Genomic DNA, 13,048 nt, shown 5'->3' with positions numbered 1-13,048 from the left:
ACCTCTATGGCCGCTTTCAGATCTGACTCTATGTCCCTATGATCTCATGTTCCCATCTCTGAGAGCACTAAGCATACTAAAAGCCTTGTTGCTAGGAAAGGAGGGGCCCAAAGGCCTGAAGGTCATGGTCATTGTCACTCCCAGCATGCAGTGTTGTATATTAAGCTGTGTAAACCTTCCTGGGGAGGAAGACTGAGGGTGTGGTGGAAGGAGACAGGAGGAATGAGGGAGAAGCAGGTAATAAAGTGTCCCCCTGGGGGTGATTCAACAGCCCCTTTCCCTGAAAATATTTTGCCAAGACTGTTGAAAGGAAACAGCTTTAGAATGAGTAATCCTGAATGGGAGTGTGACCATTGAACTGGAAGTCCTCTAAAAGGAAAGTTGTTCCTTTTTTTTCCTTCCCCAAATTTTGCCAGTTTGGGGGATTTCATCAAGTATCTACGTGAGACTCATGAAATATGCTTAGGAGAACAGAACCATAGTCATAGGGGCCTATTTCAGGGGAAATTAGCCCAGTCACTCCCTTTGGTCTCATGAAATAGCTGGTAACTTCTGCAGCCCCTGATAGACTTCAAGATGGTTGGTTTGGGAAATCTTCAGTGATGTCCAAAATGAATAAAATACATTTTTTTCCCAGAAGAATTTTAAGAGAAATCTTTGGGTAGGGAGGAGGCATTTGCAGGGTAAGGGGGAAGATACAATTAATCCATAGGGAAAGACTCATAGAGTGGCTACTTTTTTTCTGGACTAAGATAAATTCTTTAACCTTTTTCATGGAGAAAATATCAAATTTTATTTTACTGATAGGGCTAAATGATGACTCCACCAGTCTTATTTCTCTCTAACTGCTCACTGGGAAGGATAGCCACAGCATACGAATTCAGCATAGTTCAGAGCATTCCATGGATACAATATTCCTAATATGGCACCTTCTTTGGGAAATCCTTCTTTATTAATTTAAAAATTATAGTCTATATGTAAACAGAATTTATCTGAGTTTCTAGCGCCTGTCCAGAGAGTGGATATAATGAGTTAATGTCAGTCCAGTTTCTCACACTCTTTTCTCTCTCTGATGCCCAAAACAGATTCCTCCAAATTCATCTCAGCATGAAATTCAGTGCACATCTTTTTGGTTCTGAGTCAGATACAATTGTGTGTCATGCGGTGGTGGACTGACAAAACCTCCGATCTGTGAGGAAGACAGCACCCTTAATTATGGAGAATACAAAACCCAAAGCAATTCTTGTGGAACTCCTTCCTCTCCTGGCCTGCTTCCCAGTGGCGTCTTTTCTTTCTTACAGCGTCAACAGTTGACCTGCTAGCTACTAACTTCACCTTTATCCAGTTACCATGGGAATCAGGACCTCTAAACAAACTACTTTACTCCTTTCTCATCCTGCCTAAGATCTGACCAGTCCCCAACTCAAAATTCTTGATTATACAGTTGTCGTCAGACCCAGCATTTGTCTCAGTGCTACATATAATGAGATCTTATTGTCATCTTGGCCCATTGATCCCATCATCCATTCCATGCTGGTCTGTAGTGGCAGCTTCTCCATTGCCATTAGCAAACTTAGTGGAAATATGGTATTACCAACCGACTTTTAAGTAAATACTTGTGTTGTTATTATTTTTTGTGACTGGAGGTCTCAAAATGTGGATATGGTAGAACTTATCACATCCTTAGTTGGAAGGATTACTGAACCACATTGACAGTGTGTGTGTGTGTGTGTGTGTGTGTGTGTGTTTTTATGTCTGGAGAAGGGGAGGGGTGGATAGAGTGCCATGTTCAGGGATTATAAGGCTTGAGTTCAAGCCCTACCTCTGATACATACTGGCTGTGTAACAAGTCACCTCACCTTTCAGTGGTCTACGCAACTCTTAAAGACTTGAAGTTGTGGAGAAGGTGCTGACCTGTGTTCCTTGAAACTTTACCCGCTTGGGAGTTTCCTATATCAGTGAAACCACAGGTGTGTGTATATGTATGTGAACATATATGTATATATGTGTATAAGCACACATACAAATGTATCTACATAGACACAGGTATTTATTTGTGTATATTTGTCATATACACACATGGATATGAACAAACCCTGTCACAGACACAAGTATGTTTCTATATTATGTGTAATCTATGTAACATTATATGATTATATTCCAATATTAATACATAATGCTATTTTTGCTTACATACATATAAACACACAGTGCTCCTTAACTCCTTGACATAAGTACACAACATACTCTTCTGTAATGCTTTCTGTTTAGTAGAACCCTCATTTCTTGCTCTGAATGGGCCTTAGAGATTGCACCATCTAAACTCATGTGACTGCTACTTTAGCAAACTATGGACTCTCAAGACCAGCTTGGTGCATGGTATGAATCAGTCAGAAACCACCCACAGTTTGGAGCCACCCACTGTGCAAAGGAGGGAAATTAGTCTCAATTAAAAAATTTATTTGAAGGGACCATGGTAGAAGCAATTTTCATTTTCAAGTTACTAGAAAAAATTATCGAATAGGATATTTTAATAAAGCACATGTATGCCTTTATTTATAGTGTTTTGAAAGATTTGTCTCTGTATAAATATGTATGTATGTACATATGTGCACATATATTATGTAAGTATGCATTTATGCATACATATCGATCTTTCTACCTAACTATAGATAGATCTGTTTTGGCTCATTTTGTGTAACATTTTGTGTAACATAATTTGGCTCTTCAGGGATTCAGGCCAGGGTGTGGTCAGACAGGACCAGAGTAGGTCCAGAGTTCACACTCTCTCCTCCTCCCCTCAACCATTACATTTCTTCTTTGCCCCTTCTGTCTTCTGGGGGCTTTCAGTGATGCAAAAGTAAAACCGGCTCCTCTAGTCACTGGTGGGATCAGGGTTGCAGAAAAACCAGGGGCCTCTCCTCTCTTTTTACAGATTGTGATTCCTCATCCACACACAAAAGGAACGAGAAGCCGTTGCTTCTGGGGAGCCTTTCTATGAGAATTTACGCGCTGTGCAGCAAGTACTTTTAACCCTTGTGCCTTTACCCTTGCTCATCTTTATTTTCAGCATCCTATGCCTGTATTGAAGCTGTTCCTTCAAATAAGGCTGTGGAGTGGGAGAAGAAAGTGGAAAAATTTGGGGGAGAGGCAGCTTGGAAATTTTACAATTTATAAATTGGGGGAGGTGTTATGGGAATGGGAATAAGATCTTCCCTGACCCTAGGCCCTTTGATGGGATTAAGTGCACCTGGAGCCTGTGGCGGGAGGCTGGTTTTCAGGAACACCCACACCTTGATACTTTGTGATTGGGCACTGGGTCAAGAGCGTTGCGACATTCTCTGACCTAGGAGAAGGCTATATAAACCCTGATGTGAGGCTTTGCTTTGGGGCTCACTTTGAGAAGTGTTGTGTGATTTGACCAGGCGAGACTCTGGGCAGCCATCGAGCCCCCCTGCTTTGAAAACCCAAATTTTGGTGCTTCCCTCTCTGGTAGCTGTGACTAAGTATGGATGTAATGGTCAGACAGTTGGAGGCCTGTCTGCTTAATGTGTTTCTCTGTCTTCTTGTAACTTCTGCTTGTAACTTGTTTGTATTCTCTGAAGTTCGGGGTGCTGACTTTTTCCCCTGAACTAGGTAAATGACACATGTTTGATTAAAGCAAGATCGTTAACCCATTTTGAGTTGCTTTCCTTTAGAAAAGCAGATCTAAGAACCTGTGTTGGCAGCCACCCTGGAGATGCTGGGGTGCTTACTGCTACAGGGGTTTTTCCCCCCTTGTTATCTAAGAAAGACAAAATTATCTTAGCAAGTGTTCTTATGTAAACTTTTGAGGTTAACTACTCAGGAGCTAGGTGGTACAATGGATAGACCACTTTGCCTAGAGTCAGGAGGACCTGAGTTTAAATTTGCTCTCAGACACTTACTAGCCCTGTGATCCTGAGAAAAATCACTTAACCTCTGTTTGTCTCGGTTTTCTCAACTGCAAAATGGGGGTAACAATAGAATCTACCTCACATGGTGGTTTTGAGGATCAATTGGGATAATATTTGTAAAGCACTTAGCACAGCCTGGCACATAGTAGACTGTTATTCCTAAATACTTATTCCTTTCCCCTTCCCTTCATACAAACAAGCTCTGAAACAGCTTTCAAGATTTCCATACTTCCATATATAGTCATATCAATGTGCCTTTGACTGAGAGTTAGGATGAAAATAAAATCAACCAAAGATTAGTCACCAGTACTATTTTTTTTCTATGAAGGCTAACTACTAAAAATTGAACAATACAGGTATTTGCTTATGGACAAGATTTTATTCTACATATGCTGAGATTTTAAGAAAGGATTTTAATGATTTACTTTTCAATTCAATTAATCAAATGAATTTCAATTCATAAGTGTTTCAAACCAATAACCAATTTATCCAACAGCTATTATGTTCCAGATACTATGCTTTGTACTAAGGATACAAAGACAAAAAACTGAAATAAGTCCCACCTTCAAGGAATTTACAATCTATTGGGGTAGACAACATGTTTATAAATCAGCATATACCCAAACAAATTACACAGCAGCCATGCTTAATGTGCATGATGACCATTTTAGACACTAGAGGAGGAATGATGACCAGTAGAATAAAAATACTTCCACCCTCATGGAGCTTCCACTCTAGGGGGGTATATGGAACACATAGGGACTACTTAATTCTTTATCTCTGGTGCCCCACACAGTGCCCAGCACATCACAGTGCTTAAGTGAATATTTGCTGATTGATCAATTGATGGCTCATGGTGAGATCTCAGCATGACCATCCCCATGGATGACTTGATAGCTGAGGTTGATGAGCCAGGTGAGGGCATATCTGGGTATCTACTTAAGTCACAAAGTTTTAAGGCAGAGATTGTGGTAGAAGGAAACAGTACGAGCCAGATTCTCAAGGAGGGAGAATGACTTGGAGACTTTGCATCAATGAAGACCTGGTCAGTGCTATAAATACAGAAGGACTGGTCTTCAAAAGAACATTGCTGAGAGACAGAAATAAAGAGAGGGTCAGGAAGTGGCAGTGGGTTACACCAACTCCTGTGCCTGGCCAGGTGCATCATGGGGCATGAGGGAAGGAGCAACCCACAGGAGGGAGTTTGGCATCTTCAGAAAAGGGCCAGGTATCTGTGAGTGAGAGAGAACAGCAAGACTGTGTGAAGAAGAGTTCTCGAATGAAGGGCATTTGTTTAAAAAAGTTTATATTGGCATACATTTTTTTTTGTTTTTGTATTGCCTCATGCTCCTCTCTATTCCTCCCCTCACCCAAATTCATGCCCTATGACAAATTTTTTAATTAAAAAAAGAGGAAGGGAAAAAATGGCAAAACTGATCAATATAGCTAAAAAATCTGAAAACATATGCAATGTTGCACTCTTGTGGGACTCCTCCTTCTGCAAAGTAGTGGAAAGATAGGAGTCTGACACTCACAAGTCTTCTTGGATCCATAATTGTCTTCTGTATATCTTCAGCACTCATTTTTTATTGTTTTGTGGTGGTTATTCTTTTGGTTTACACTGTTGTAGTCATTATGTATATTGTTTTCTTTACTCTGGTAACAAATACATTGATACTTTTTTTTTTAAAGCAATGGGGGTTAAGCAACTTGCTCAAGGTTACATGGCCAGTTATTTCTGGGTGTGGTGCTGAGCATCTGAGCCTGGATTTGATCCCCAGGTCATCCTGACACTGGAGCCGGTGCTCTTACTCACTGAGCCACCTGGCCACCCCTAGTAACAAATACATTGAAGGAAAATTTGTTTAAAAGAAAAGATCAGGGATTACAAAGGGCACAATGTAAGGGAAGGATAGACTTTGATAGGGACTGGAGAGGAGTAGCTTTGAACTGGTTGGGAGTGAGAGGAGGGGAAGAGAGTGTGAGGAAAGAGCACTTTTCCATTGGTTGTCTTTGAATTCTATGGTGGTTTGCTCACTGTAGGGTGAGTGAATTTCTGCTATACCTCACCCCTCCTCATTAATTAGTATGTCACCTTTTAGGATCCTTCAGTGACACAGTGTAACATTGGTATGGGTCACCATTCTTTATACATCAGGGAGGTAGGGGATAGGGAGTTCAAGTCATGTATCTGGAACAGTAAATAACTAATAATTGAGTTCCTAGGGGTTAAACTAAACCTCACACATCTTGGTATTCTCATTCCAGGATGATGGTTAGGAGACTCATGGTCTACATGGCACAATGTTTGTTGTCCATTGTACCATGTTATACAAGGATGGGAAGAATTATGATATTGAACCAAGAGAAGAAAAGATTTTTGAGGAACTGGATAAGCATCTTCAAGAAGGACTATCATAAGAAAGAGGGATTAGACTTTCTCCATGTGGCTTTAGAGAACAGAACTAGGATTAATGGGTGGAAATTACAAAAAAGGAGATTTCTGGTAAACTCAGTAATACTTCAAGGCAAGAGTACTCTGGGTACTACCTCCCGAGACCCATTGCTAAATTTTCAGGGAAAGTTTTTATACTTAAAAATTGGCAATCCCTAGAAATCAGGGCTTGATTTATTGTTTTGCTGATTATTGCTAGTGCTTCTTAAACCGTGGGTTGTAACTCTATGTAGGGTTGCAGCCGATAGTTTAAGAAGCGCTGATGTGGTCACAAGTGGAAAAAGTTTAAGAAGCCCTGGTCTAGACTTTAGAAAGTTTTAATAGTGCTAATTAAACTTAAAAGTGTGTGCATGTTTTTTTTTTTGAGAGCCTGATTATTAAACATTTATTTTCAAGGTCATTCCTATATTACTCAACATTGTTTGTGCTCAGCAGGAGTACAGAAGAAAGTTATCACCAAACTGGAGGCCTGGCAACGTTAGGATAATAATGATAATAATGATAATGATAATATGAACTGGCCAGTAATGTGTTCACAATCCCTGGAGGTTTTTAGAAGGAGTGTGGAAGGCAACTTGTTGGGTTTATTAGGAAGTGCTTTTCTATTAAGGAGTACATTGAGTCAGTTAACTTCTGAAGGTTTTCTAATTCAAAGATTCTGTGATTCAGTGAAAAAAAACTCAAAAGATTTTTTTGGTCTTTTGGGGGGGGGCATGGGGAGAAGGCTGGGCAATTGGAGCTAAGAGACTTGCCCAAGGTCACATAGCTAGTAAGTGTTAAATGTGTGAGATCACATTTGAACTCAGGTCCTCCTGACTCCAGGTCCAGTACTCTATTCACTGTGCCACCTGGCCACCTCATTTTTTTAAAAAATACAATAAAAACTCAGGAAAATCAATTTTCAGAGATTGAGAAAAAACACATGACTTCCATGATGCAGATGTAGTCTATTTACCTAGTAGAGTTTTCATTGAGATGGAGAGATTGAGCCTTCATACCAAATTATTAGACTACCTATTAGACTTACACTGCAGCAATAAATAATACCTAGTTCTCACCGCATTTAGGAATGAGCATTTCTGAGATCTATCAGAACTCAGGAAGACAAAGATGCAAAACTTCCATTCCATGAAAGGTCAAATTTCATCATGTTTTTATGAACTTTATATCTAAGTTCCAATGCTAGTTTCTACCAAATACATATGTCCTTAATTTTTTCTATACTAAATTGCTTTTGGGCAACTAGATGTCACAGTGGATAGAGCGCTGTGCCTGGAATCAGGAAGACTCATCTTCCCAAGTTCAAATGTGGCCTCAGACACTTACTACCTGTATGACTTTGAGCCTCAGTTTCCTTATTTGTAAAATCAGTTGGAGAAGGAAATGGTGAACCACTCCAGTATCTTTGCCAAGAAAACCCTAGGTGGGGAAGAGATAAACATGACTGAATAGCAACAAATTGCTTTTGGTACTAAGAGGCGTGATTGTTGCTATCTTTTTTTTTTATATGAGCAATCAGGGTTAAGTAACTTGCTCAAGGTTATATGGCCAGGTGTTTCTGGGTGGGTGCTAAGTGTCAGAGCCTGGATTCGATCCCCAGGTCTTCCCGACACTGGAGCCCATGCTCTTACTCACTGTGCTACCTGGCCGCCCCTGATTGTTGCTATCTTAAATGTCAGAGGTAGAAGGAGGAAGGTAGGGGGACTGTATGGTACAGTGGAAAGGCCCCTGGACTTGTAGGGACAAGACCTGGATTCAGGTATTGGCACCAGGTCTGTCATGTGTCAACCCTGGGACCTTGGGGAAGTCACCCAACCTCCTGGAGTGTTGTGCATAAGATACCACTGGAAAGCACATTTCTACCCCAAGAAAATTAAAAAAAAAAACTACTTATCTTGGGGCCAAGAAAAAAAAACCAACCACACTGTGAGTTTCCAGAGTTCTGCTTGAATGGATTAAAATGTTTCTCTGTAGTCAGAAAGGTACCATCGAGAGCCAAGAATCTGATATTACTGTTTTGGTTTGCATCAATCAGCCTGTGGGCATGGGGACCCTGTTGTTTGTTTATGAAGACACTGAAATCAGAGAGGGAATGCGATGGACCAAGGGAGCAATTATGAAATTCTTAGATATAATGACAACTAACAATGGTTTCATAAGTTCTCTGATGTACTGAAATGGAGGAAGAGGGTAAGAGACTCAAATGAGTTAACATATGTAGAACACTTTGTAAACTTTAAAGCTTATTATTATCATATCTTACATCCTGGCACCAACAGCCAACGTTACTTCCTCACAGATATTTATTTGTACGGATCAGTCTGTGTGATGTGGCTGCTGTCACAGAAGAAAGAAATGGCGAACCCTGCTGAAACCCAGAGGGAGCATCAGGAACAGCCTTTTCTACCTATAAAACGGAGATCTGTTCCACTTTTTTGCCATAGATGCAAGTTATGTTGACCTTGGCTCATTATCAGGGACATTTCCCTTCTGGTATTAGATTCATGGGAAGAATGTTTCCTAATCTTTTCATGGCCCTTCTATTTTTTAAAAAAATGTTCAACCCATGCCATAAACAGTTTTGGCACATCTAATTATACTAGCTGCTATAATCTTGTTTTTTTTTATAATTTAGCATTTATTAAAATTCAGAAGTGTAGTAGGCAATTTACAGAGAAGATATTACCTCTAGGCTGTGGGCTTAAGGAGGGAAAACCGTGAACAGGGCTGTGAAGATTCGCAGTTTGGGAAGACGAGGAGTGCTAAAAGCTATTTTCAGGTTAGATTTTGTGGGTGTATGGGTGTGAGGGGGTTATACCTTCGTTCTTGAAATCTTCACTGGGTCCTTTTTTTGATCTAAGGAAGATTCTAAGAGAAAAGCAAGTTAAAGATTCTATTAGTGCATATATCACAAGAAAGCTATGAAAGGCAATATCTGCAAAGATTTTTTTTCATGTTCGATAACCATCTTTTTTCAACATATGGCCTTCAGTATTTGGAATTCCCAATGATCTAAAATTTGCTAACTTTTATTCTTATTGCTGTTCAGTCATTTTGGTCATGTCTAACCCTTTGTGACTCCATTTGAGGTTTTCTGGTCAAAGATACTGGAGTGGTTTGCCATTTCCTTCTCCAGCTCATTTTACAGATGAGGAAACTGAGGCAAACAGGGTGAAGTGATTTGTCCAGGGCGACATAGCGAGTGTTGGAGCCTGAATTTGAACTAGGTTCTTCCTGACTCTAGACCTGGTGCTCTGGAGGGAACACTCTGCTACCCAGCTGCCCCAACTTTTATTCTGCATATACTTATAGATGCCCTCTTTGCTTCTCCCATTAGAATTAACCTCCGTATGTATAAGGATTGGTTCCTTCGTTGAATTTGTATCCCCAGCAACTGGCACAGAAGAGGTGCTTGATGAGTGCTCATCGATTGATTTTAAATATTGAATGCCCTAGATTCAGACAAAGAGAAACAGTGGTGAATGACAGACAATGAACACGAGGGTAGGGCCTTTGTGGATTTAAATGTTCCCTCTTTCCTGGCACTGGTAGCATGCTGTTTTTGACGTGGTAGAGCCTTGATTAAATGTTTGTTGCATAGATGTCCTATGATGCTGGGCACACAGGTGACCAGTAGATATTTAGTTCTAGTCATAAATTTAGAGATGGAAGGCACTCAGTGCAATCCACCCCCTTTACTTCATGCAAGAAGAAAGTGGGGCACAGAGATGTTAAGTAACTTGACCAGGGTAACACTGAGAGTATCTGAGGAAGATACTTAGCATAGTGCTCTGCCCACTCTGCCACATACTTGTTAACTCAACATTTGTTAGAAAGTCCATGGAACATAAAATTAGAAATTCTCAACAAAATCCCCCCAAAAAAAACCAAAACATAACATTTCATCCTGCAAAGAAAATAAGGGCCATTCTGTAGATGAATGCATCTAGTGTCACAGAAGCATCACAATTAATTCTTTCTTTAAGTAAGCAAATTTAAAAGCAACTTTCATGACTTCCTACTACTTTTTAAAATCACTGGGTTAGCATTTGTGAGGAGTTTTTTGTTATGAATTTCTGATTTTCCTCCAAGCTGATAAACCACAGTCTCACTGTTGTATATCTTTCACTTTATCGATTGGTTTCGAACATTTTCTAGATATTCATGGATACATGTAACTGACCAGAGCTTTCCAATTTTTCACAGGTTGTGGTGGGGAGCTGACGGGGCCTTCTGGCTTCTTTACTAGCCCTGAGTACCCAAATAACTACCCACCCAACAAGGAGTGTATCTGGTACATCCGCACAGCCCCAGGGAGCAGTATTCAGCTCACCATCGAAGACTTCAGTGTGGAATACCACAGAAACTGCAGATTCGACGTCCTTGAGGTAAGAATTTTGTTTTTCATCACTGCCCTAAGACCTCCTTTGTCTGTCTGACAAGTACTTATGAAGCATCCACTGTGCCAAGCCCTGGACAAAAAGGCAGAAAAAATCTCTGCTCTCAAGGAGGCCACACTCTAAGGGGGAGACAATATGCAAACAAGACATATGCAGGAGAAATGGAGAAAATCTCAGTCGTAGAATTATAGGGGACTTGGAAGGGCTTTTGGGAGAAGGTGGGTTTCGGCTGAGATTTAAAGGAGTCCAAGTGTTGGAGATGGTGAAGCCTTCTGTGCAGGAGGGATGGCCAGGGAAATACACAGTCAGGAAATGGGGTGTCCTGTGTGGGGAATAATGAAGAGGCTATGGTCTCTGGATTGTGCCTGAAGGGGAGTAGGGTGCGCAGAGACTGCAAGGTCGGAAGGCGCCAGGTAAGGAAACGCTTTCAGAGCCAAGCAGAGGATTTTATATTTGGTCCTGGAGGGAATAGGGGACACACAAGTCAGGCAGTTGTCAGACAGCGAGTTGGAAGGCGTGACTCTATGAAGTTAGCTAGTTGTTAGTTCTGTCTCCTCCCTGTCCCCAGTATTCAGAATTTATTTTGTATTTCTCCTGTTTTTACTTGTTGGGAAACATATCGTATCCTCAAGGAAAACAGGGGCTTCTTGAAGGAAGTGACCATCTTGCTCCTGTGTTTTTATCACCGGTGCCTGGCACGTAGTAAGGGCTTAATCAATACTGCTTTATTGATGGATTGTGAAGAGTCACATCTCTTCAGTCATTATGACTGACAGGCATGCAGTACTGTACATACACACTTTCACATGCATGTTAACTGCTTTCTTAGATTCTGAATTTTACAATTATTTTGCACCGTTTGTTTCCCAGAGAGATGAGACATTTCATTAATAGGAGAAGAAAGGGAGGTGAAGCAGAGCAAGCCTGCTGTCTTTCTGGAGGGGGTCTCTCAATTCATAGAGGCAACGAGGTCTGGAGGCACTAGGCCTGGAGTCTGGAAGACTTGAGTTCAAATGCAGCCCCAGACACTAAATGTGTGTCCCTGGGCAGACAACTTAACCTCTTACTAGGGAGTGAAACCAAGAGGGTGGAGTAAAAGCAGGAACCTCTATCTGCCTTTGGGTCCTCATCTGTAAAGTGGGTATATTAATAGCACATAATTTGAAGGATTGTTGTGAGGATCCAATGACCTGGTACCAATAGTATCCAATAGTAATTGCTTAATAAATGCTTCTTCCCATCATACATAAACTAACCTTAGAAATACATAAGCAACCAGTTTTGAAAGCTACTTAAAAAGAGAAACCATTTGTACATAAGCAACCTGGAATTTCTTATACTGTCCTCTTTTTCTGTTCTCATATATATGTAAGTAAATATATATATATATATATATATGCACACATAATATAAATGCAAACAACCATTCAGTTTGCTGTTAAATTTGTCATGAAAAAGAAATGTATAAACATCCACATAGTTATTTCTATCCCAGCATAAATAACTAACCTTTATATAGTGCTTGAGGTTTGCAAAATGCTTTACACATACATTACCTCATTTCATCCTCATAATTCCCCTGAGGTAGGAATCATTACTTTTCCCATTCTACATATGAGGAAACTGGTGCATAGAGATGTTCAATGATTTGGTCAGTCACATAGCTAGTATGCAAGGCTGTGTTCAAATGCAGACTCCAAGGTCACTTTATCTACTTTGCTGCCAGTAGCCATTAGATAGTAATGTTCAACCATATCCAGCATTGGTGACATCCCCAACTCCTTATGGAACAGGAGAGGGTCACTCAGTCTTATGTTTGGAAACCAGTCTCCATTACAGAGTTATAACATGAAGAATTAAGCTCTATCCTGGCCAAAGCTATTAATGCCCCCAGGTCAGAAATCACATTCCAGAGTGATTTTATGGACATGGTTGGTGCCAAGTCATTTTAGTAGGAACAAACAGTTTTTGAAGAGAAAACAAGGTGCTATTGCTGTTGTCTTGGCTGTGGACTCACAATACATTGCACTGTTGGCATGTACTGGGGCACCCTGAAGCCGTAAACTCCTGCTGGGGACCAGGGTACAAAGTGCTAGGACAAAAGTTATAAGAGGGACCTCAGACTTCAACTAGTCTCACCTTCTCGTGTGACACATGATAAACCAGGGCCAAGGTGAAGATGCTTCATGTTGGAGGAGGATTTGAACCCAGATCTTCTGATTCTAGACCCAGAGCTCTTTCTACTCGACTGTGTTGCT

At 40.7% G+C, this 13,048-nt stretch overlaps 1 protein-coding gene across 1 annotated transcript in view; it reads left to right on the top strand.

Annotated features, from left to right (window-relative positions):
• CUBN (cubilin) overlaps positions 1-13,048 on the top strand; it is a 298,821-nt gene that overhangs the window by 116,343 nt on the left and 169,430 nt on the right. Inside the window, exon 29 of the mRNA XM_069086260.1 lies at positions 10,597-10,778. Coding sequence (XP_068942361.1) covers positions 10,597-10,778 — 182 coding nt within the window. The remainder of the gene's footprint in view (positions 1-10,596; positions 10,779-13,048) is intronic.

The sequence above is a fragment of the Petaurus breviceps genome, unplaced genomic scaffold (assembly GCF_028583685.1).
Source record: "Petaurus breviceps papuanus isolate PSGF00001 unplaced genomic scaffold, PetGlider_PUasm1.0 178, whole genome shotgun sequence".
NCBI lineage: Eukaryota > Metazoa > Chordata > Mammalia > Diprotodontia > Petauridae > Petaurus > Petaurus breviceps.
This window is presented reverse-complemented; position numbering and strand designations above follow the sequence as displayed.